The sequence below is a fragment of the Gymnoscopelus braueri genome (genome assembly GCF_963280865.1).
Source record: "Gymnoscopelus braueri genome assembly, chromosome: 9".
Taxonomy (NCBI): Eukaryota; Metazoa; Chordata; class Actinopteri; order Myctophiformes; family Myctophidae; genus Gymnoscopelus; species Gymnoscopelus braueri.
This window is the reverse complement of record NC_137610.1, coordinates 40,198,721-40,224,859: the sequence shown is the minus strand read 5'-3', so window position 1 is coordinate 40,224,859 and position 26,139 is coordinate 40,198,721. Positions and strand designations below refer to the sequence as shown.

At 39.5% G+C, this 26,139-nt stretch overlaps 2 protein-coding genes across 2 annotated transcripts; both read left to right on the top strand.

Annotated features, from left to right (window-relative positions):
- Positions 1-1,187: 1,187 nt before the first annotated feature.
- On the top strand, positions 1,188-8,935 carry LOC308091424 (uncharacterized protein). Its single transcript, XM_080437042.1, has 3 exons — positions 1,188-1,286; positions 6,509-6,650; positions 7,437-8,935. The coding sequence occupies exons 1-3, from the start codon at positions 1,203-1,205 to the stop codon at positions 8,222-8,224; spliced, it is 1,014 nt and encodes a 337-aa protein (XP_080293168.1). The 5' UTR covers positions 1,188-1,202; the 3' UTR covers positions 8,225-8,935.
- A 6,822-nt stretch (positions 8,936-15,757) lies between these two features.
- Positions 15,758-25,506, top strand: LOC308092032 (stalled ribosome sensor GCN1-like). Its single transcript, XM_080437823.1, has 13 exons — positions 15,758-15,840; positions 17,064-17,233; positions 18,387-18,433; positions 18,866-18,916; positions 19,048-19,134; positions 19,499-19,610; positions 19,705-19,948; positions 20,409-20,590; positions 21,399-21,479; positions 22,061-22,185; positions 23,382-23,424; positions 24,459-24,613; positions 25,013-25,506. The coding sequence occupies exons 8-11, from the start codon at positions 20,465-20,467 to the stop codon at positions 23,386-23,388; spliced, it is 339 nt and encodes a 112-aa protein (XP_080293949.1). The 5' UTR covers positions 15,758-15,840; positions 17,064-17,233; positions 18,387-18,433; positions 18,866-18,916; positions 19,048-19,134; positions 19,499-19,610; positions 19,705-19,948; positions 20,409-20,464; the 3' UTR covers positions 23,389-23,424; positions 24,459-24,613; positions 25,013-25,506.
- The last annotated feature ends 633 nt before the right edge of the window (positions 25,507-26,139 follow it).

Below are 26,139 nucleotides of genomic sequence, written 5' to 3'. Positions count from 1 at the left end.
AAAAGATTGTCTTTACTTCTTTTAAACAACATGGTCATACTCAAACAAACTATATTTTGAATATGACATGTTTTAACTTTCAAATATTTCAGTTTAAACTATCTTTCTATTTGGGTCCAAGTTTACACACTATTTTGATAGACTTCACTATTGATAGTACAGTCAGTAAATGATTTCAATATAACTTGAGGTGTTTTGTGTGCATATGTCAGTAATGTATGATGATTTACACTGCATCTGCTCAAGTAGGCCTACTGTATCAACAATGATATGAATACTATGAATACAGTAGGCTACTGCATATGAAGCCTATGTCATTCATCTCTACCGTGCATCTGTCTTATGTGCACTGTACTTGATATGAAGTCTGGTTAAATGCTGAATTACTGACCCTGAACTATAGAACCTTGTTCTGCATGGTCATAAGCCCATGTCCATCTTTATCGGTTGTTTATGTGTTCCACGAGCAGTGCAGGAAGATAACAAAGTAGATTTACTCAAGTACTGTACTGTACTGTACTGTGTATTGGTATGGAAATAACCAGAAACATCACCGTTGAAGGAGGGGTGAAAGGAGGGGACCAAGTACCCCTCGGGGACCACGGTCAACGAAGTATATAGGCTAGGACTGAAGTGTTTCATGGCCATAGTATGGACAATATGAACATTAAATATTAAAGCCTATAATCTTGAACATTGTCACAATTCTTTCAGAATATCAGTTATTTATTTTGTATGCAAGAAAACTGCTACACAAGTCAATGAATTAAACAACAATGGTATAGACGCTATTATTTTACCACATCTTCCCAGCAAAGTTTACTGGACATATTTGTTATTGTTGTTTACAACAGCAGGTTTCATTTATGAAATAAGGTTCCAGTTTCCACACAACCTGAGAGTTGCTCCTTAAAAGCAGTGTTCAAATCATGGCCACTAAGCAGCTGCACTGGTCTGTTGTCTCCCCCTGCTGGTTCATTTGACTCGCTCACAGTCAGACAGTGCTGTGTAAAGTAACTAGTAAGTACATTTACTCAAGTACTGTACTTAAGTAAATGTATTTATTACATTACTAGAGTACTTCCCCTTTTCAAGTCCTTTTACTTCTACTCCAAAAGGCAAATATTATACGACCTCACATGCACGCACGCGCGCGCACCGCTGTCAAACCTGTTATGCAAAGTGGCCACAAATAGTAGGAAATGACCCACCTTCTTGTTCATGCCTTGGACGGAACACGGAACAACAACAACATTCTCTTCGACGGTACCATCAGTGTTTTGAAGGTAAAACATGTCATATTTAACATTTATAAACACTTTATATGTAACATTTGTACTTAAATGGAGATAAAGGGCCATGGAACACGGAGCTCTGCGTTCACACTAGCCCCATTTAGAACCTCTCCCTCCGCTATGTAGCTCCGAGATGAGGTCCTACGTGGCCCGGTGCCGTTTTAGAAGGACTTTGTCGCACATTTTCCACTTTACATGTTGTTGTTTTTTACCCCTTTCTGAACATCGTATCCAAAAAAAGTAAAGTTTTTTTAAATGCTCTCAGATGTTTTAAGTTCTAGCTGGCAATAAAATCTATCCAACGAGTTGAAAAAAGTGTTTAAATCGCTTCTCTCCTCAGCCGGTTCCATAATATTATGCATTAGAAGATGCAATTCAACATTTGACAGGAGGGGAATCAGTAATGTTAACTCTGCGGGCGCAACTTCCGGGTATGTCTTAAAAACTTAGGAGAGAAGCTATTTAAACGCTTTTTTCAACTCGTTGGATAGATTTTATTGCCAGCTAGAACTTAAAACATCTGAGAGCATTTCAGAAAACTCTTACTTTTTGGATACGATGTGCAGAAAGGGGTAAGAAACATGTAAAGTGGAAAATATTTATGGAAAATGGAAAATGTCCTGCTAAAACGGCACCGACAAACGTGGAACCTCATCTCGGAGCTATAGGAGGGAGAGGTTCCGATTGGAGCTAATTTAACACATACTTTCTATTCACATTCTGAAAAACACCACATTAACACTACATTATAACGTACAGAGAGGCTGTGTGTGTAAAAAAAAAAATCCCTGCAGGCGTTACCACACACGTCACGTGTACAGACGTAAAACAAATTGACCAATGAAAAGCCAGGAAATTTACTATTTTATTAAATTAATGATCAATATAATATATATATATATATATATATATATATATATATATATATATATATATATATATATATATATATATATATATATATACACATTTTATAAATTATTATATAAGATTGCAGCGCAGCACGAAGTGACCCGCTGTGAGCTTGTTTATCTGCTATTTTTGAGAACCACTCAGAAATCCTTTCTAAAAAAACTTATGTTGCTATATGTGTATATATATATATATATATATATATATATATATTTAAAATACTCTCCTGGTTTTAATGGGTTAGAAACTAAGGGTGGCAGACTGGCAGTGTATGACCCCTCATTTCAATGGGAGATAACCACTAACTCCACTTGTAGTTTTCTGATATATGCTTTTTCAGGCCAGTTTTGAAAGAAACCAGTGATTCACATCCTTTAAAGATGATGTCAGATTAGTTGAATCATGAGAATATTCCCATGTTTGTGCTAGATTTATGGGGTCTTTCAAAGCAGATCTGAACTCTGACTGATAAAGAAGATGGAGTCCCCCACTGGGAGTTAGGTGGGGGTCCTCTGAGTCTAATGATCAACACAGTATCCTGATGTGAAAGAACATGTTATGTACGTTTTTATGTATTAGGCCAGTGGTTCTCAACCTTTTCAGGCCCGACCCCCTCCACCAAAATATATATTGAACTGGGGACCCCCAAAATAATCATAATAGAGCTGGGGACCCCCCAAAATAATCATATTTGAACTGGGACCCCCCAAAATAATCATATTAGGGCTTGGTTTAAACTCTGTGTACTAATGAACGAAATTGAACAAAGGTTATTGCTGTGGCATTATTCTGGCCATCTGTCTGGGTACTAGCAGGTAACACAATCGGATGAGTAACCATTTTTTGCAGTGTAACAGCGTACCATGCCCACAGCCAACGGACAGTTAACACAACAGTCAAAACAACATGTCCACGGCCGTGACAAAAAAAAGTATACTGAACTTAATTTTCGTGCTATACTAGGACCATGGACATACAGAACAAGAAAACGCATGAAAATGTGTAGCTGGCAAGGGCTTTTGACCCAGTTAAAGAAATAATGGAAAACCTTTTTGAAAGCCTGTGTGGCTTATAACAATACTTGCCATTGAGTGTGAACTGGCTAAACAAATGGACTTTAAATACAGTATAATGGGACATGGCTTTGTAAGAGGCAACATCTGGTATGTGCACATCTTTCTCATCTCGGTGTGTGTGTCTATGTGTGCGTGGGTGTGTGTGTGTGCCTGCGTGCGTGCCTGTGCATCTGCACATGCCTTGCCGTTGATATTATAGTAAAGCAGATTTGGGGACAGGCTGGGCCCATTCACTTGACAGGGGTCAGGGGTCCAGTATATGCAGTATGTGCAGCTGCGATAGGCAAGCTGTCATAAAAACCGTGGACTGTATCAGCTGTTAAAGAGAATGTGTGCATTATGGATGACTCGGTTAACCCTGTTAATGCAGGAATTTATGCTGAAATGAAATGTGATATACAGCCACGGGATGAAAAGTACGTCAGTTCACTCATTTTTATTTATTGTTTTTTATCACATCTGAAGTGGCCCAGTGAGGGCATTAATTGCCAGCGCCAATTTGGCACCAACACTGCACCAGGGGCACTGTGTGGCCTCCAGGGGCCCCTGGTGACCAGTTGGCCACAGGCGCACCGTCGCTCCGATCCGCAGCAAACTTTGCACAAACACTGTTCAGGGGTCTGCCATCAGAATAGCAACACCAGGGGCCCCATGTGGGCCGTCGCTCCGATCCGCAGCAAACTTGCCACAAACACTGTTCAGGGGTCTGCCATCACAATAGCCACAACAGGGGCCCCTAACGTGATTTGCACAACATATGACTAGGTTTACTTTGAAGGCCAAGTAGCGGCCTGAAAATCTAGTATATTAAAATTGGCTAATGGGGGGGCGGTCAGGCCAAGTCACTCTGACAACCATAAACAAACCCGATACACCCCTACATAGGCATGTTACTATGACTCAGACATAACCATAAACAAACCCAATATGCCCATATATAGATTCGGTTGTCTAGAGCCACAGATTCGACCGCTATGCCCATGGATGGGCATGTCAATCAATATACAGGGTATGGGCAATGGGCATATACCATATATGCGTTATATATATACACGTTACCGTAATATTATTCCTTTTTCCAGTAGCGAGTAATCTTACAAGGTAAGACCTACAATAAATGCACAAATGCCCTATGTGTCGGTGCGTGGACAGCCCTTAACAGGCAGCACTGAGAGCAGTTAGCTTAGCTAGGCTAACTTTACACGCAGTGAATGAGGAGTTACCTCACCGTATTTTAACGTCAAAGAGAATGAAACTGCAGACAACATGATACGCGTCTTTGCCAGTTTCATGCATGGCATTGACGGTAGCATTCTCACGCTGCAAACTGGACTATATATCAGATCTGCTTTGAAAGACCCCATAAATCTAGCACAAACATGGGAATATTCTCATTCAACTAATCTGACATCATCTATTAAAGGATGTGAATCACTGGTTTCTTTCAAAACTGGCCTGAAAAAGAATATATCAGAAAACTACAAGTGGAGTTAGTGGTTATCTCCCATTGAAATGAGGGGTCATACACTGCCAGTCTGCCACCCTTAGTTTCTTTTTCTCATGTGTATAGCTATTTGTATTTGTACACCTCATTTTGAACCAGTTCAGAGTGTTTCCACTTTCCACTGAAAATGAATTATATTAGTTAATAACCCTAAAAGTTGGTTCGGAACTGGAACCAAAGACGTACTTGTTTTGTCGTGCCCTGAACTGGGTACCAAAGTGGGTGTGTCATTATTTTCAAATAGCCAACGTATATAGGTTTGAAGTGATCATATAGTCGCTTCTTTTGGGCTTGTTTTCATAGACCTGGTTGCTTTTTTCTCTCGCAAAATCTGCAAAGCAGATCTACAAGCTCTCAATATGTCATGCTTCAACGCATTGTGGGCTTATAGATCGGCTATTTTGATAAAAAAAATAAAAATAATAATAATAAATAACTTCAAATCCCGTGCCATCGAACAAAGCTTCGAAGCTCCAAACTATTTGGGTCAGCTCTAAATTAGTTTTTAAATGGCCATCGGCCTTCCTTATTCTCTAAATATATATTATTAAAAAAACCTAATGGCCACATTATAATGTTTTATTTTCTTATTTTTTTTGTGTTTTAATGTTAATCAACCAATCAAACTAATGATTCTATGACTAAACGTATTCCATCTCATCCATATGAACTCATTTTTACACAGACTTTAATGCCCGGACAAGTGAATTGGAAAGGTACTTGTCCAAAGGACAAAAAGTTAATGTCAAGCCAAGATTCATCTTAGTTCCACTGGCGTAAAGTCCTGCACTAACCAAAATATATTTATATATAAATATATATACACAACTATGCTTGAACACTCTTATATCATCATCGTAATTTACCACTCAGAGAATAAAGTAGTGTTGTCAATCAATGTATTTTTTTTCCTTTTATGTAACATAATTTTGTAGGCTACAACCTTAATCACGCAGCGCCAGCGATGTATTATGTCTAAAAAGTGTAAAATGAAAGTGCGAGTATAATGTCATATACATTTCTAAGGGGTGTGAATGTGTCACTGTAGCTCCTACAGTGAAACATTCACACAGTGTACTGTAGCAGAAACTCCTCATCATCCAAGTTATTTATCCAGTTTAAATTTGCTCCGTAGACTAACTGTGGAAAGCTTGGTTTCTATTCCGAATTAACCAGTGTGATCCAGACTAGGGCCCGCCTAACGTATCCAGTAAGTAAGTCACACACACACACACACACACACACACACACACACACACACACACACACACACACACACACACACACACACACACACACACACACACACACACACACACACACACACACACACACACACACACACACACACACACACACATATGCACGCTCCGTTTCCGCTTTAGACCCAGACCCGATCAGCAACCTGCAAAGCGTTATGATCCCTGTCTAAGATAGTGTTGATTTAACTCAGATGAAGGTACACTTTTAACCAATGTAACAAAAAGTAATAACGACTTACTGTTAGCAGGGAGTAATAAGGAAAGTAATAATATTACCTTTTGATAAAAGTAACAAGTGATATAATGAGCCCAACACTGGTAAAAAGCAGAAGTATCTGGTGAATAACTTGAGGTTATGTGAGTGGTGAAGTGACGGTGTTCAAAGCAAAGCAGCGATTTTCCCAAGGTTTGCAGCAAATGGTTGCTTAATGATTTTTTTTGTCATGGTGTTTTCCACAGACCACCACAGGGAGAGATCTACGTTATCAGGCGATGGCCTCCAAAAGATCTTCAGCCACGTCAGAGGGTCAGCGAGAGATGAACCAGGGACATGGACTGCTTGATACAAGGCTGAACCCTGTAGTAAAGTTGTACAGGATAGGTATGTAGAATGTATTTACTGTAGTAAAGTTGTACAGGATAGGTATGTAGAATGTATTTACTGTAGTTAAGTTGCACAGGATAGGTATGTAAAATGTATTTACTGTAGTAAAGTTGTACAGGATAGGTATGTAAAATGTATTTACTGTAGTAAAGTTGCACAGGATAGGTATGTAAAATGTATTTACTGTAGTAAAGTTGTACAGGATAGGTATGTAAAATGTATTTACTGTAGTTAAGTTGTACAGGATAGGTATGTAAAATGTATTTACTGTAGTAAAGTTGTACAGGATAGGTATGTAAAATGTATTTACTGTAGTAAAGTTGTACAGGATAGGTATGTAGAATGTATTTACTGTAGTTAAGTTGTACAGGATAGGTATGTAGAATGTATTTACTGCTGATAGGGATGTAAACGACTCCGCATTTTACTAGTCGCCGTGTCTGAGGTTAATCAACCTTTTTAATATGTTGCAAATTATTGATTAATATTGACTAATTTAACATCAGCAATTGTCAACTATAAGAAATGTAACGAATAGTAACCTACACGGAATGTTCAATTAATTAATTGTTTGATTTAATTGAATAAAATGCTTAACGATCGATTCATCGATTGTCGATTTATCAATCCTAACCACCGTTATGTAAATATAGTTTTACACGTCACATTTAATAGTTATTTTTTCCTTTTCTACATTAGAACATTATCAGGTAATACAACACAGCTTACGTGTTATTTCCAAACATTTTATGGTTTCTTTATCTCCCTCATTCTCCATTCCAGATGTCTTTCCTGCCCAACAACCACTGAAGAAACATACCTGCTGTGAACAGTGTGGGAAAAACTTCTTCACAAGCACAAGACTCAAAATTCATCAGAGAATTCATACAAGAGAAAAACCGTACCACTGTGACCAGTGTGGGATACGGTTCAGGCAGAGCATTCATCTCAAAAGTCACCAGAGAATTCATACAGGAGAGAGACCCTACCGCTGTGACCAGTGTGGAAAAGGATTAATCAGTGCCGGTCATCTCAAAATTCACCAGAGAATTCATACAAGAGAGAAACCGTACCACTGTGACCAGTGTGGGATACGGTTCAGTCGGAGCAGTACTCTCATAAATCACCAGAGAATTCATACAGGAGAGAAACCCTACCACTGTGACCAGTGTGGGAAATGGTTCAGACAGAGCTGTCAACTAAAACAGCACCAGATAATACATACGGGAATGAAACCCTACCACTGTGACCAGTGTGGCAAAGGATGCACCTCCAACAGTGATCTCAAAAGTCACCAGAGGATACATACAGGAGAAAAACCCTACCACTGTGAACAATGTGGGAAAGGATGCACCTCCAACAGTAAGCTCAAAAGTCACCAGAAGATACATACAGGTGAAAAGCCCTACCAATGTGGCCAGTGTGGGAAAAGGTTGAAGAGTGACAGTCATCTAAAACGGCACCAGAGTATTCATACAGGATGGAAACCTTACCCCTGTGAGCAGTGTGGGAAAGGATTCCGCCTCAGAGGTCATCTCAAGGGTCACCAGAGAATTCATACTGGAGAGTAACCCTATCACTGTGACCAGTGTAAGAAATGGTTTGGACATTAGTGCCTTAAGTAAACACATTGATATTCTTTGTTTTACCTCCATTGGCGATGATCTTGTAGACCAGCTATATTTACAAAATGTTTTTTAGAATGTTTATTCTTTTTTGCTAAATGTTCATCTATTATTGCCAAATCTTCAGAGAGACAGATTGTATTACAATAAAGAGAAAATGATCAGGATTGCAGTTTTTTGTGTCTTTTCCATTGGCTTGAATGGTTGAAAACTAGTTTGCTTCAGGAATCTTAAAATTGGCCACTGCACAAGTTGAGTTGTTTGGCAACAAACTGTGATAAGCTTGCAAATAAGTGTTCCTAAAGAAAGTCTTGTCATGAATACTTCCTTGGATGAGAAAACCAACAATCATTACAATACCTATCTTCTGTAGGCTATGTGTTTTCTGTACAACCAAGTGAGAGGGAGAGACAGACAGAAATACTATCAGGTCACAGATCTAGATTGTTTTGCAGATTTGCTGCCATATTGTGACCTACAGTACATGTGGCAGCATTCTGCTTGACTACCATAGTGTTGCCGTCTGGCAGAAACCTCTTACCTCAATATTTCTCTGACCTCTCAGGTCATCTGGGAAAGGCCTGCTTTAGGTACTCGGTATCGACCGATAGGCAAGTTATGGGAATCTGATCGAAATCTGTATTGGGAAGGAAATATTGTACCGGTAGGCTACATCTCTACTGGGAACCCAGTACTCAGAAGATATATTTTCAAAATGTTTCTTAAATAGCAAATCTACAAGTTCACAACACCTGAGCTTTTAGATCTGCTATTTGTAATGAGGTTTCTTTACGACATACCTCTGGTTCCGATTATGATGGAAACGTGAAAATTATAGAAGGTTCAGGTTCTTGATGGTTGTGAGTTGCTATTGCATAGCCAAATATTAAGTCTGTAATTAAAGCTAGTGAACCTGATTTTGTTTGGTTAAAACGTTTTTTTGTTGTTGTAAAAATGGTAAAACTCTATATTCTGATAGTAATCATGTTAGACTATGTGTTCAGTATCAGGGGTCTCTCCAGCTCTTTAATAAACGGAACATAAATTTTCAGGTGGGTTTTCAGTTTCATCCAATGTGGAGTGTACCCATTTCTCTCTCCTTTTTTTTCTTTTTACATTTTATATTGTTCAATTTCCAATATCGTCCGCTCTTTTGTTTTGTTGTGGCAATGGAGAGGAGATGAACATGTACTTGGACAAAAATAGATTTTTGGCCTTTCATTGCCATGGTTTTGAACTGTGCAGTTGAAATAATCAGAAAGGATTAAAATGATCACGCAGCTAGGAGGTTCTTAGATGTGGCTGGACAATACTCTGAGAGAGTTTTTTTTTGCAAACTCAGTCAACTGTGGCTGAGAAATAGAACGGAAATGTTAGCAAGGGGATAATTTGGGTGCATGGGCACTACAAATATGTTGAACTGAGAAGATAATATTAAAGGAGTTATAATACCAACCTGTGGGAGGCAGCAATGTGCCGTAAGGCATCCAGTCTGCCGGAAATAACAAGAAGAAGAAGATATACCTCCATGTCACGTGCGATATGGTCATTGGTGGAGGTGGGTAGTCGTAGGACTCTGTAAGGTCAACGAGAGATGGAACAAGCTCTTAGTAAATCTGTTATCTATCCACCGGGGAGACAATAGGTGACGGGGTTAAGAAATCACCTAGTATTAGAATCCCAGGGTTGCTGTTTATTTTCCTTGCTGTTAAAGCAGGACAGCTTTGAACTTTCAGGAAACGTAGCAGACACGCTAACCCAAGCTAGCATTAACGCTGGATGTGCTCGGAGAGCTAGCATTAGCATTGGTGATTGAGAAGCTCTGGGGTCTAGAGGAGCAACAGCAGCTTAAGTAGTTGTAATAATATCAGCAGTAGAGTTGAAATGCTCGGTAAGGTTTGAGGCTCAGGATGCAGGACGAAAGACAAAGGAGGACGCTTGTCTCCGGCTCCCGGGAGGAGCTGAACCACCACGACGACGACCCTTTGGCTGAGTGGGCCAGTGGGGCTGCTGGCTTTCTATGTATGACCGCTGGCAATCAGGTGTGTGGAACTGTTTCTGTTATCCGTTCCCCCCGGACAAAGTCCACCTGATGAGCCTGGGATGGAATGATTGATTGATGTACTTATTAGTAAGACATGATAACAACAGTACATGGAAGTACAAATTCACAATACGGGTCTGCTAAACTGGAAGACTCATTAAGCACTGAGCTTGTTTAAGATGAGATCCCCATGCACACAAATCATGATGTAGTCGTGTATCGTTGAGAGGACATTCTCTCCTGAGGAAACTTAAAACGTTGTAGGTGGAAAAGTTACATCCATGCCTGGATCAAAAAATGTAGAGGACCTGGCTAAGATATGTATGCACTTAGGAGAGAATTTAGGAGAGAGTATCTCAACTGTTCTTGGCTAATATATATGACCCCAGGAAATAACTTAAGAACTTTGAGTAATTCTCTATCCCACTACTTCCAACATGGCTCTATCTGCTAAACCATTGAAGCTACAGATTTTCTGAGGTGCTCAAAATTTCCAGCATGCTTGTGTTTAGGGAAACATTAAGTGTTTTTTGATTGATTGATTGAATACTTTATTAGAAGTTTGCAGAAAAAGCACATGAAAGTACAGTTCAATACAAGGTCAGCTATTAGGAATGAAAAAACCCAAGCAAGCCATTGGCTTGTTTCTATTGGGGTCCTTGTACCCAATTCGTAGAGAGACAGATATACACTACTATGCAAAACATCATAAAAACAGTTTAGGAAAAAGAAAAACAAGAAATATATACAGTAAACAGTTCGAGGGGGGGGGGGGGGGGGGGGGCTAGGTTTTGACTTTCACAGGGGCCAGTTTTGAATTGCAGCCACCTGTAGGTAGGTGTACAATTTCTAATTTGATATTTTATGACTGAACAGCTAAAAAAACTTAAAAAGAACTGCCAACATATTACAGTCTAGGCCTAGGGCTAGACTGTACTGTACATTTTCCCGTGTTGATCCACTGATATATATGGGGGTATCCATATAAGAAAAGGTTAGCTTGGTATAAACTTTTGAAAGTTGACAGCAGTATTTCAATGTTTTGCATTCACTTGGCAGAAAACATTCGCGACAATTAGCAGCAATTTATTCAAATGTATTTAAAGGTATTATTAAATGTATTTATGTACAGTATTTCTATGTACAGAGGTCATTTGGTGTATTGTAAACAGTGCAGGGATTGTGTGTGTGTGTGTGTGTGTGTGTGTGTGTGTGTGTGTGTGTGTGTGTGTGTGTGTGTGTGTGTGTGTGTGTGTGTGTGTGTGTGTGTGTGTGTTAGGGGGGAGTAATACATCTTGTCTGACAGGGCCAGCTGTACCACCAGAGAGAGGGGAGGACTCACTGGAGAGAGAGGTAGACAGAGAGTGGTCTTCTGCAAGGCAAAATGTGGGGTAAATGGCAAACATTTAGTGATTATTCGAAGTGGAGACGCATGTACATGTGGGAAAGTAAAAGGTTCAAATGCCACAACCAGGAGGATTGATTTTTGTGTCAAGTTTGATAAGTTGGTTGGTACACGTATAGGCTGGCTGGGGCAGTCCTCCAAACGCACACACACACACACACACACACACACACACACACACACACACACACACACACACACACACACACACAGTTTGTGTGTTTTTCTAGTTCTCATTAACAATACATAATTAGACTGTTTTTTTTCCCAGCAGTTTTGGAGAACTTTTCTCATTTGACTGATAGAGTTTAAACTAAGGCTTAAGTGATGCGATGCATTTTTCTATTGAAAATGTTCTGCTTTCAAATAAACATTGTATTTACTTATTTATTTATTTATTTCTATTTTGTATAGGCTATTGTTCTTCAAAGCATAAAGCGGCTGAACACTTTGTGATGTACATCCATCCAGGCTGAATTCTAGCACCAGAAGATCAGAACCGGTGAACATGTGGGGAAGATTGATGAGAGTCAAACTGCTGTCTGAAAGCACTCACCAATTCACCTCCAACAAGGTACTCCACCTTATACTTTGGAATTGGGGTGCAAAAATAGTCGATCTACAAACTTACAAGGCGTCGCAAACTCGCAATGTGATGGTGTGTGAGCTTGCAGACCCGAATTTTTGTTGTAGGACGAAGAATGAAATAGGGAATTAATTTACGAAAAAAACAATGAAATATGGCGATACAAGGTATTCCTTTCTATTCAATAACAGTTGTGCTAGTCACGTTTTTTTCATTGAGTTTGTTTTAACACTTTTTTTCACATCAGCAGGTTCACAGTCTGTCAATGTTTTGTCATTAAACATAACAGTGAAATATATATATATTAGCAGATATTCAAGCTCACAACGCATGATGTTTTAGTTTTTTCTAACTATGTTATTGTTTAATTAAACTACAAAGTCTAAGGAGTCTGTCAATAACATAATGATGTTATGTATATTGTCCGAATACGCTTTGTTTGTGTTCATTTACGTGCTAAAGTAGTGACTTTGAGAGTTGTTTCACCATGCAATGTATGTAAGTCAATGAGGAGCATATTTTGAATTATCCATTTCTAATCAATGGAAGTTATGGAACTTTTTTTTTTTATAATCTTGCCCACCTTTGGAGTTACATCATGACAAGATAACTGAACAACCCAAATCTTTACTAAAGTGTCCTATTGCCTAAAATAGCAGTACCACAGTGTAAAAATACTTACAAGTACAAGTCCTGCATTCAAAAGCTTATAAGGCGAAGTATCATGCATCAAAAGTGTCAAGATATACTTAAAGTAGCAAAAGTACTCATAATGCAGAATGGCCATTTCAGAATCATACATATCATGTTATTGGACTATAATTATTGATCATTAACCACTTAAGCCTTATTTTGTACTTCAGCTTTTCAAAAATAGCAGATGTACAAGCTCACAACATATCACATGGCTTATACATCTGCTATTTTCGGGAAAGAATAAGTTAGATTTTTGATTTAGAAAACACAGGACATGATGTTAAAGATCCAAAGTGCCTAAGCCCTAGGGACTCCCTGAGCCAGGCTTGCACTTGACCGCATACCTAAATAATTCATCGTCAGGAGTGTAGTGTAACAGTCTGTTACACTACAATGTACGTATCGTTGCTGACGGGCAGAAACCTGTTATCTCCATATTTTAACTTTTCGTGTTTTTTCATAAATCAATGTCACTTGATCACACTACAGCATCACACAAAAGCATCAAAAGTAGCAGATCCGCAAGCCCGAAGCGCCAAGTGACGTGTTGCGAGCTTGTATATCTGTTACTTTTGGTATTTTTGAATTTTAATCCTGAAAAGAGTATAGAGACAGAGATATGAAATATCTGTTTTATATGATCAGCACAGACATAATCTGTCACACTACACATGTATATGATCAGCACAGACACAGCCTGTCACACTACACTGTAGTACACACATTTGTAAAACGAGACCGAAAGGTCAGGAACATTTTCTTAAACCACTAAAGCCTTATACTTGGGCATACAGTATGACAAATAGCGAAAATAGGCGATCTACTAGCTCACGATGTGTCTCGATGCAACGCATTGTGAGCTTGTAGACGGGCTGTTTTAGATTTTTTTTAGATAAGAATAAAATACATGACACATTTTGAAACATTCTACTAAGTATAGATCCATGGGGGACCTCACGCAATTCTGTATAAAGCAGTTTAAAGGGTTTCTGAGGTACATTTTCTAAACATCAGATCTTGGTTGTGTTGTGTTGTTCTCCAGATGAAAATGAAGACATCTAGCAAGTCCTGGAATCATCAGAGGATCTCTGCTGCTGGTGCTGGGACCAAGGCTGAGGCTTTCCAACCCTCTGTAAACCTTCCAGACAGTCACAACCACAACCATATCAACCTAGCATGTACAGTACTGGTGAAAAGAAAAGGTGAGCATATATACATCACAACTGTTTTCAGCTTGTAGATCTGCTACTTTTGCTATTTTGGAAAACTTTTGAAACTTCTTTTGAACATTTAGAAAAGTTTGTCATAGAAAGATGTAACAGTCTATAGTTTGTCTGCGGAAAAGATTACTTACATTAATGTAACATCAATTTAATGTGTTTATCTTTTTTTGTGGAAACGTATACATTGATGGATGGACCACATAGGCAGCTAATAATAATAGAATAGAATAGACTTAATAATGTAGAGAACCAAAGGAATAGAGATTCACACTTACAGCAGCAATACATTAAGTGAAAGATTTGAACTATGGCAGTAATCTAAAACATATTATCTCCACACTGTTCCTTACACACAACACACACACACACACACACACACTCACCTAATCCTAAATAATCTCCATCCTTTTGGTTCTACACACTGGTTAAAAATGAATTACTGGCCAATATGTATTTTATACCCAGGCATGGCGTGTATATGTACAGTACAGTATGTGGGTTGTCAGTCTGCATAACAAGCAATCAGAAGTAGAGGTGGTCAAAAAGTAATCTTAGAACTCTGATTATTAGTCATGTCAAATTGTCAATAGTACCAGTACTCTATATAGTAGGGATAGATATAATTTCGAGCAAAAAAGCATATTTGCAACAAAACAACATGGTTATAATCAAACAAACTTTAATTTGAAGTCTCCCATATGACATGTTTTAAACTAAAATATTTCACATTTAACTTGTTTGTATACACAAACCATTGTATACACACAATAGTGTGTATTCTACATATACATTCTACAGAGAGAGTTGTCATAAAGCACATTATTTCATCCCATTTTGAATGACAATATGCTTTGTACTTTGTTAATGTGGTAGCGACGTTTGCTCTTACATGTTGGTGTGGCAGTTGTCTCTAATTGCCACACCAACCAACACACACGGCGTATACAGCATATAACGGTAGAACACACCACTGATTTGAACCAAATAACTGATCTGGTTTCATGTTTCAATTTTAGTGGAATTTCTAAAGGGAAGGAAACACCTTTTGAATGATGAAGAGGATACTGACACCCATAAGGGTCTAACGGTTAAGGCAGGACATGTTTTTGTTTTATCATTAACCATTTAAACCCTGTATACTTCTTTGTTGACCAGGGTCCCCCAGAGGTCTATTCTTGGCCCCCTCCTTTTTTCCCCTCTACACCAAATCTCTTTGCAGAAAATAGCCGATCCACTTTTCGCTGAATGTTATTGCATGTTGAATGTAATTTTTTGCCCAATTACAAGAATAAGGACGCTATAGGGTTCATGTGGTTAATTAGAAATTACAGAAAACATTCTATATTTTGTTCTATGTTGTTTCAGAATTTTGTAATTTGTCGACCCCCTTGAAAATGAGATGGTACATCTCTGCAGTGTCAGACATCTCATGTTTTCCATATTCCAAATTCAGATGACTATAAGCTTCAGTCAGTACAGCTGTGCTGTAGCTGACATCAGTAAGGCCTTCCTGGCCAAGCGGAAGCGTGTGGAGACCTTCTTCTAGTCCACGGTGAAGAGCAGTCAGCAGAAGAACGAGTAGCGATGGAAGACACAGCAGAGGGACAGGTACATGATTATTGTTTTTATTTATTCATTTGTTTTATTTTTTACAAATACTAAATATTTACAATGATATTATTAGTTATTGTAGTAATATTTAAACAACCCGAGCTGTAGGTTGCCTGAGATCTGCTGACAGTGTGGGGAGGGATCTCACAGCACGGCTGGTTGTCTCTTTTTCTTTCTCTCTCTCTCAAGCACTTGAATGGTCAAGTGCTTGAGAGAGAAACAAGAGACAGACAGACATGAGCGAGAGAGAGAGAGAGAGAGAGAGAGCGCATGAGAGAGCATCGCTGTCCATGGTGCTTATCACTGCTTAATGCATCAAATGGGTGTAGGCAGCAAAATATAGCACTGTTTTTTTCTTTTGTCTGGCATCCCAAAGTTTCACAATGTTTTCAAATGCTTCATTATGCGAAGCTTTGTTAACTTGTAGATCTGCTGTTTTGGAATAGCTGAAGTATAAAATATGGCTTAAGTGATTAACCCATTTAGACCTGAGGCCGCTTTCTAAATTTCTAGTTTTCAGAAAATCTTCTATTTTTTATTATTTTTTTTAAAGAATTCCTGTTGCTATATATACATAGCTACATCTAAAATGACAGGTGCTTTCCCGGTTTTAAAGTTATACGTATAAGCTTTCCCAGTCTTAATGGGTTAGCTTTTGAGTTGTAGGTGTCATGGTGCCTGAGGTGAAGCAGTAGCCAGGGGCTGGAATAACTGTGATTTGAGTATAAGTTCAAAGTTCTCTGAACTGGCAAATTCTCTGAACAGGGGAGTACACTGAACTTGGTTTATTCACTGCTGTCACCACAAGTAATAAAAGCTTACAGTAGGTGCCTAATAGTATGTGACACTAAAGGTGAGAATAGACAATTCTGTTGTAACAGTTACACAAGACTCGTCTCCTAGGCTAGAGTCATTCACACATAAACGAATGATTGGGGGAAGAGCTAATGCACATGCTTGGACAGAGAATTGTCTGCGTTCATACCAGGAGTCTGAAGTTAAAGTACAAGAGGGAGTACATTTACTTGTTGGTGTCTTAACACCTCTGCAAGCATTTATACACATACTTTGTTTCCAGGAGATTGACAAATTGGCATTTGAAAATGAGAAAAATCAAAAATATTAATGTGAATGTTAAATGGCTACAGTAATCAGTAGTCTTTTATCTCTCAACCTCAGTGTTTTCTGAATGAACATTGTGAATCTGGTGTTTACTTCAGGTTCAGTGTAGTCTGGATAAGCTCCAAGTGAACAGCTGTGTGAACATGGAGAGTAGCACAAAGGTACCCTCAGGAGGACAAACACATCCAGTGTGGACAGGCCTTCCATCACGGACGCTTTATCATGGATCTGAGGAGAGCTGCTCTAGCTGAAGCAACATAAAATGAAGGTGATGATTCAAAGACAGACATGTAATGACACTACTCTGTTTGGCCGTTTCCCTTTGATATCAATTTCCTTCTTCAGTATTATTAAGGGAGCATATTCCTGACTAGCACTTTACTGCCCCCAAGTGACACAGTAGTAGAAGGCATCATGACCAGCTTGGAGGAGGAGGACGGTTTGGTTGTGTGACTGGAGTCCGAGTAAGGCTTGGAAACCTTGGACTGTACTCTCACAATGTAATATGTTTTTGTGGTAGCTGAAGCAAACTTGCCTGGAGAGGTGCTGAGTGTAAATGCCTTGTGGCATCTTATTTTGCAGTAGCAATAACTCACGATGGCCCTCTCCATGCAAGAAGCACACACAGGATGTACAGAATGTAGTTGATTGGATGGAAGGATTTTAGTTTTGTCAATGGACAAGAATTTGCAACTACATTATATTGATGGCCAAACAGTCCAATGTTACAGTGCATAGAATATATACGGTAGTAGTATAGATATCATTACCAATAAATAAATAATTATCATGTATGTAGTAATGGACATTAGAGTCCATTCAGTACATTCAGAGTTATTACAGAGCATAGAGGAGAGTGACAGGAAGGCTGAACACAGTAAAATACTGGTCCATTTGGTTCAACTTGTTTCTCAGAGTTAAATTAACACTGACTATGTTGCTGTGTAGAAGAGACAAAGAGAGGATGACTTTCCGATTCAAACACACAACTATTTTCAAACACACAACTATTTTATTCCAGGTGCACCTGTGTGGTGTCTGTGTGCTAACTAAAATTTGCAGTGTTCATTGCATGGTTGTTGCACCAGGATGTCATTCAGGGTTTTATTAAAATCATTGATTCGATTTGTCATCATCTATTTGACCTAGCTCAGCTATTCGATGACACAACAGTAGAGTAACGGTGGCTGTAACGTATCATGAGGCTGCTCTGCTATTGTGTGTACAGGGCAGGCATAGATGTGCATAGTTGGTTCAGCCATTCATCTTAAATATCACAGCCACAACATCAAAGCACTTTACTCCTCTAACCTTGACAGAGGGCATGTAGAAACATATTTATCCAATGTGTTGAATAGTTGACCTGTCAGTGATTTCTCTGTCTCTGTTTTTCTCTCTCTACATAACTTTGCCTCTATCAGAACACATAAAAGTACCTTTCATGATGGCACTACAAACTTCTACTGAGGTATACTATTTATACATACACATGCAGACAAAATGTATTGCCGGATTACTGCATCTTTGAACGTTAACGGTCTAGAGATTGTTGAAAATAATTGCCTACAAAGTGTACAGATCCAGTGATTCCAGTCTACTGTGATCTTATCTAGTCTATAAGGTACTGTACTCATGTAGTAGATTGATGTTTGAAATAGACTTGAAAGCACTGAAAACAGCTTTGTGTGGGTGTAGTGTTACAGAAACATGACTCAAGCTGAAAGACAGGCCCTCATGGATCTGAAACAAGACACCACAATTGTCAATAAATCGGCTGATAGAGGTGGGAACCATAGTGATCCAGTCAATATATGACTATGATAAATAAGCTGAGAGACAACTGAATGGCTGTAAGTTTTATCAAAAATGAACAAGAAACCCCACCACTTGACACTTACAGGAGCTCATGGAGAAGGAGGACCTCAGAAAAAGTGAACATGACTTCTTGAAGGTAGACCAACCCAGAATCCCAGTATTTTATACACTGCCTAAGATCCACAAATCACTACAGATCACTACAGAAAGGACGTCCTATTGTTGCTTGCATTGGGTCTCTAACAGAAAATATATCATCTTTTGTAGACCATCATCTCAAACCCAGTGTTGCAGAACTAACTTCCTACATGGGACGCCGGTGACTTCCTCCAGAAACTCAAGGATGTCGGACCAGTAAGTGATAATGACTTGTTTGTAACCTTTGATGTGTAGAGCCTATACACCAACATTCCCCACCCTGGGGCTCTGTCTGGAAGCCATTGAATATGTTCTGGGGCAACGCTCAACTGATGCTTATCCTAGCACTAATTGTATCTTGGAACTGACCACTTGGGTCCGACAAAATAACAACTTCCTTTTCAAAGACGACTTCTATTTACAGAGGGTGGGCTGTGCGATGGGTAGCAACATGGCCCCATAGTTAGCGAATGTATATATGGGGAAATGTGAGAACACATTTGTATTGTGCCCAGAAAATCCATTCCATAAGCATGTCAGATTCTATATTTATAGATGTTGTTGTTTATCATCTTCTCAGGCACTCAGCAAGACCTAAACATGTTCCATGAATACTTCAACAGCTGCAATGAACACCTCTGCTTCACCGTTACGGTGCAGACATTAAGGAAATCAGCTTCTTGGACATCAAGGTAGTCAAGGACAACAACATACTGACCACCAGTCTGTTCCGTAAACCCACTGATCATAACACTCTCCTCCGGTGTGACTCTTATCATCCTACAGCACTCAAAAGGAGCTTGCCCATCAGCTAATTCAATAGAGTGAGTAGGATCTGCAGCACTGTCTACACATATAGAGAATAATGTCTAGCAAATTCACACAGAGGGGATATCCTGACATCTGGATACAGGCAGCCATGGAAAAAGTGAAAAACATCTCCCAGTCCCACCGCTTGAACTCTTGAAAGCAAGAAACTGCATATTATGGAGAAACAACCTAAGTGCTTCCTCACTTACTCCCCCACTGGGTAAGGAAATCAACAACACACTGCTTAAGCTTGAATAGAAAGGACATTCAAATCACTATGTTAGTGCTTTAACCACTTAAACCCTATTTTATGCTTACTTATATGACGGTGTTGCATGGCAAAATAGTCGATCTACTACATGTGTTGCTTGTAAATCGGCTATTTTCACTTAATCTGAAAATGCCTATATCGACATGCCCAAAATAGGGACACAGGTTGAAAGTGGTTCAAATTAAAAGTTTCGGTTCCTCAGTCTAATAACTATATTGAAAGATATTATATTGACAGCAAGTTTCACATCTCAAAACGCAACCATCAGCGCTGATGAGAGTTCACATTTACAAATGATGCGTTTCAAAGGCAGTTGATAAGAAACAGTTAAACAATAAACACAAATGCAACAGGATTGAGGCCGGGGCTTGGTGTTGGACTGACTGCTCTCCTGTCATCACACATTCAGATGTGGCTCTGTTGTCGGCCCCGGCGTTCTCCTTCTGTTTCCCCCTGCTGAACGCCATGCTCAGGGAGTCTTCAGGCAGCAATGAGGAGGACGAGTTCAGGATGATCAGAGCCCTGCAGATCGTCAACGTACACGCCCAGATCAGGGCTGAGGTGGAGAGCAAGGACACACACATAGACAAGGTACTTCTCAGAATCTGTGTTGTCGTTTTTTTTTGTCCAGTGATTCTCAACTTTTTTAAATATATCAAAGTCCCCCAGTTTGATGTTCATTAAGCACATACCCCAATCTAGACTGTACTAAAATCCTCTGTTAATTGAACTCTTTGAGAGTGTATAAATGGAACCAATTGATCCTGTAAACTGCCTCCATTTGGTTATATAATTGGTTTTACATGAAGCGAAAGCGCAGAGATTAAAAGCATATCATTGCAAAAGAATGAAACGGACTAAAACAAATGAGAGATCTGTGCAGTTAAAAAAAATGCTAAAACATTAACTATACTACTAAAGGGGGCGGGGGGGTTTTGCTGTAATATTTATGACCCGATGTTTTGGATGGATAGATAGGTAAATAGATCGATTATTACAGACTTTATTAATACAGAAAGAAATTTGTTCTGTTCAACAGCTCCAGTTGACATAGATTGTCAGTAAAAGGAAGCATGATGAATATATAAAATACATCAGAATGCCGCAAATGTATAAGTTATAAGTAAGAAATCCTAAGTAAAAACACAACTATAACTAACTTTTTATGCGCTTTAATCTGTGCATAAAATATGCTGTGTACTTGCCACAAAAACAAACATTCAAACTACTGAACATCATCCCACTGTGAAAGATAAACACTATTACTCTGCTCCCATTGTCGCACTGGATGGAAGATGTCATGTCTCATAGTTGTCATTGTGTGTATGCAGACTGAGAGGTGTATGTGACATTGTTTCCCGACATTGTGTGTGGTAACCACCATTCTTCTCTGTCTCAGAATGGACCAGAGCTGCTGCCTCGTGTCAGCATGCTATTGCTTTTGACTAGAATCATCTCCACGTCAACCCACAGACTCCAGGTACCAACACAAACACTTTTTTTTTGTTTGGGGATGGTATGTCATGGTGCAAAATGCAAATACACCTACAAGGAGTGAAGGGATTTCCTCATTCATTTTCTACGTAAGCGGAAGGAATTTCCGCACAAAGGATTTTGGGATTGGTGGTGGAGCGGCGCAGGCGAGGAGATCGCCAAAATGTTTAGGTCTGGCTCAACTTTATGCTAATGAGAAGCGAATTACGCTGGGTGAGGGCCAATCAGCCACGTTTAGTCAATAAGTGACACATGACACCACTTGAAATTGACAGAAACAGACTTCAATATAACACTTTGAAAACTTTAAACTAGCAGTTGTAGAGTAGATGTGAAATTAAATTGATCAAGACAGAGCTTGTAGATCTGCTATTTTTGGAAGTTGTACTGCATTTGCAGCTCAACAAAAGCGAATTAATCCTGTATGATGGAGGACAATTTCACAATAACTTAAAATATCTGCGATATGATTATTGTGTGCATTTTTTATCACGATTATCGTCCCATCCCTAGTTCCAAACCTGTTCTGTGTTTATAATCATGGGGGTCATGTGTATGTGTGTTCAGGGCCTGTTGGACATGGAGTTTGCCTTGCCCACAGATAGTTCTGAGGCCAGTGGGCTGAGTTTGCTTCGAAGACTGTGGGTTGGCAGGTTTGACGTTGAGGAGGAGGCCAGAGCCCTGGCTTTAAAGTACGTACTTTTTTTGGACACTGTTGTTTTCTCTCTCCATTCACTCACTGCTTTAGTTAAATCTGCAACCCATGACTTTTTTTGGTTTGCTAAAACTTTGCTAACAACTTTATTTAACTCATCTGTTGTGGTATGTTAATACAATATAAAGTTGCACATCTGTGGTGGTTGGAGGTGGTCTCCTGCTCTTCTATTGAGAAATGTAGATCCTGTGGTTGGGTGAGACCATTACTGGTTGACAAAGAGGTAGTGCGCGAAGCTCAAAGCGTAATACCTCCCCTGCACAAACAGGCTTTCCGTCTTGGCTCAGCAGTTGGAAGTTTTTGCATAAACATTTATACATTGGTCATACATTTTACGGATCGCAGCTTTAACCCATTAAGACCGGAACGCATCTGTCATTTTAGATTTTAACCACTTTAACCTTAATCTTAATCTTATACTTTGGCTATTCAAAAATGGCAGATATACAAGCTCATAGCACGGCACAGAGTGCCGCGCTATGAGCTTGTAGATCTGCTATTTTTTTTTTTATCTTGATCTTTTTGCAAATCTTTGAATATCTAGTGTATTTTTAAGCGAACATTTGTAACTCAAATCTTTGCTTCTGGGGGTCCCTGGAACAACATATTTTGAGATGGGGTCCGTGGCCAAATACATATAATTTTGTGGGTCCTTGACATGAAAAATATTGAGAACCACTGACATAGAAACATTTTGTTTTTCATAAAACTGTTAGGATTTAGAAGACATTTTTAGAATCGGCTTCAGGTCTTAATGGGTTTTGACACTCTCAAGCCTATTTTCCCCAACCTCCTACTCGTCAGGTATGTGAACACAACCCTCCCTGATACTGAGCCTTTTTAGACAATATCCCTACTGGTCATTTCAACTGTGGATCATGTGCTCATTCTTTTCAATGCAGTTTTATTACTAAATGTCAATTATTCAACCATCCACACACTGGGAAAAATCAAACAAACCGAAAATCTAACAAACCTTCACCTGTACAACAACGTGGCAATGTGATTCACGTATATGCTCTAGTGTCCACACTTGTCCGGTCCCCCACACACACACACACACACACACACACACACACACACACACACACACACACACACACACACACACACACACACACCCTACAAAATAGTTTTTTTGTTCATCTTCTGTTTATTTGTTGTTTTCTCCAGTTCATAGTCACGGTGGTCAACATTTACATCACATCTGTGTCAGGTGAGTACTCTGCCTGCATGTTAATACACATTAGTCCCCTTGTAACAAGGAATGTAAACAAGTTATTTTAGAAAGTACAACACTAAAGGTGCTTACACACCGAGAGTGTGACAAATAAATCAGACAATTCATGAATCAAGCTATTAGTCAAATAGGTTGATGCTTTTATTCAAGGTGGAAAAATGAACCTTGTTTCGAAGAATAATTGAGCCGCTTTATCACCTTGTTATGTTCATGTTCTGTGTGGATATACCCATGACACAAACAGCTGTTTAGATTATTGCAAAGCCATGGGGTAACTAAAGTCAGCAGGATTCTTCATGGAATCTGCCTGTTAGATTATGATATATCTGTGTGAAATGTTTATATTTGGCCTGAGGGTGGTGCTAGAGGTTCATGGGTCACTCAGTCAGTTAGGGTTCATTCAACAGAGTTACAGGAAAATAAAATGAATACATAGATTCACAGTTTATATTTTCAACAAACAAAATAGTTCAGACTTCAATATTGGTATGTGCATTTTTTGTGAATCATAGGGCATTGATTCAAATAAAAACTAAAAACTAGAATGATTAATTATAGAGTGTGTGTAGTGATAACACTCTTCAACAAACAGAATAGGTCCCTATTTCTAGCATTGGTCTGTGAAGAGAGAGGTTATGGATTGACTGTTTTCTACATTTTTTTAGTCATATAGGACATTGATAGAAAAAACAAAACAAAAAACATAGAAAGACGACGGTTGAATATGGCTTGCATTCAGCAAGTGAATCCAGTAATATAGTCTTTGTGTGTGTAAGCCAGCTCAGTGGCCTTGTGCTTAGTGTCTGCCCTGAGACTGGGTGGTTGGGGTTCATACCATACTGGCCGAGTCATACCAAAGACTACTTACTTACTTAACTTACTTGTGTACCTCCTGTACCAATCAAAGTGTCTTCCTAGCACAGTGTTCTGTGTGTGTTGTACCAATCAAAGTTTCTTCCTATTATCAGTGGTTTGTGTGTGTTGTAACAATCAAAGTTTCTTCCTTGCAGAGTGTATTGCAGTTCTTCATGGCCATCAAGCTGAGTAAAATAAGAAGTCCCACGCTGGACAAGCCGAGTCCAGAGCGCTACGTGCCAGCAGAACTCGTGGGACTCCGGCACCAGACTAGCGGTAGCCGGTTACCTTCCCCACGCCGTCATGCATGGTGAGTGTTTTTTTTTTAACTGTTTTCTATGTGACTCGTAGAAACTAAATCTATTCACATGAGGAGATACTGTGAAGTTGTTTACATAAAGTAATGTGGCAGCTACTGAAAAAATGCTGTTAGTGTATATGATATACCAAGATCATATGCACGTGTCGTGTACATACGCTGATGTTCTCTTTTTTTGCTCTTTTTATTGTTATTATTATTACCTATGCTGCTGCATTGTCTGAAGGAAGCCGAACAAAAATAAGATTTACTCTTATGTACCTGTGTACAAGATGTAACAATAAAGCACAACCTTGAACCTTGACCTTGGGTGTTGCTTTCCAAAAAGCTTTTTGGCAAGCGACACCGTGGTATTACAGAGTATAAACCAGGCTTTATGTTCCTCTATAGGGCTGGGTGACCAGGGCTCTGCTTCCAGCCAGACTCATTACCAGCTACGTGATGGGCCTACACTTGTCCATGCTCCACGCTACGTCAAGAATCAGAAATAGGGTTTCATCATCTCAGAGCAGCAGTGACCAGGAGGGGGCCAAACCATGGTATCTTCATGGACCCAGAGCAGAACAGAGAGATGTGAAGAAGAGCTCAAATTTGGTTAACTGGGCTGGTTTTAGGATTAGTGTGTGTGTGTGTGTGTGGTTAAATGGTGCATTTATATAGCGCTTCTATCCGAAGCACTTTACATTGATTGTGCCATTAACCCATTCACACACACATTCATACACCGATGGCGGAGGAAACCATGCAAGGCACCAACCTGCTTATCGGTTCAGCGTCTTGCTCAAGGACACTTCGACACTAACTCTAGGGGAGCGCCCCAGCCCAGGATCGAACTGGGAACCTTGCGGTTTTCCAGTTCACTCTGTGTGTGTGTGTGTGTGTGTGTGTGTGTGTGTGTGTGTGTGTGTGTGTGTGTGTGTGTGTGTGTGTGTGTGTGTGTGTGTGTGTGTGTGTGTGTGTGTGTGTGTGTGTGTGTGTGTGTGTGTGTGTGTGTGTGTGTGTGTGTGTGTGTGTGTGTGTGTGTGTGTGTGTGTGAGAGAGAGAGAGAGAGAGAGACACTGGAGCTGTTCTACACACCCCTAACTGCCCCCAATGGGAAGGTTGGTTCCTTACAGGGTTTCCTCTGCCTTCGGTGCGTAAAGCGTTTTGGTTAAAGGCACCATATAAATGCACCATTTAAATTAGCATCCAACTTAAAATAAAAAAGACGCATTTGACAAATGTAAGTGAATTTACTGTCGGCACAGAATTGTATAATAAGGATACTCTGATGATGCCATTTTACACTGGCTTCTGAACAGGACAGACCTTGATGCTCTCTCTCTCTTCCCTTTTGTTTTCTGTGTATTGTATACATGTGTGGGTTTGTACTGTCATCTGGATGTGTGTGTGTGTGTGTGTGTGTGTGTGTGTGTGTGTGTGTGTGTGTGTGTGTGTGTGTGTGTGGGGGGGGGGGGGGGGGGGGGGAACACTGGAGCTGTTCATTGATGGGAATTATTTTGTAGATTTTGGAGCTG

Coding starts and splice junctions, on each gene's coding strand:
- LOC308091424 (XM_080437042.1), top strand. CDS start 1,203: ATGACCCACCTTCTTGTTCATGCCTTGGACGGAACACGGAACAACAAC. Junction 1,287..6,508: donor GTACCATCAGTGTTTTGAAG/GTAAAACATGTC, acceptor TGTTTTCCACAG/ACCACCACAGGGAGAGATCT. Junction 6,651..7,436: donor AGTAAAGTTGTACAGGATAG/GTATGTAGAATG, acceptor TCTCCATTCCAG/ATGTCTTTCCTGCCCAACAA.
- LOC308092032 (XM_080437823.1), top strand. CDS start 20,465: ATGCTCAGGGAGTCTTCAGGCAGCAATGAGGAGGACGAGTTCAGGATG. Junction 20,591..21,398: donor AGGACACACACATAGACAAG/GTACTTCTCAGA, acceptor TCTCTGTCTCAG/AATGGACCAGAGCTGCTGCC. Junction 21,480..22,060: donor CGTCAACCCACAGACTCCAG/GTACCAACACAA, acceptor ATGTGTGTTCAG/GGCCTGTTGGACATGGAGTT.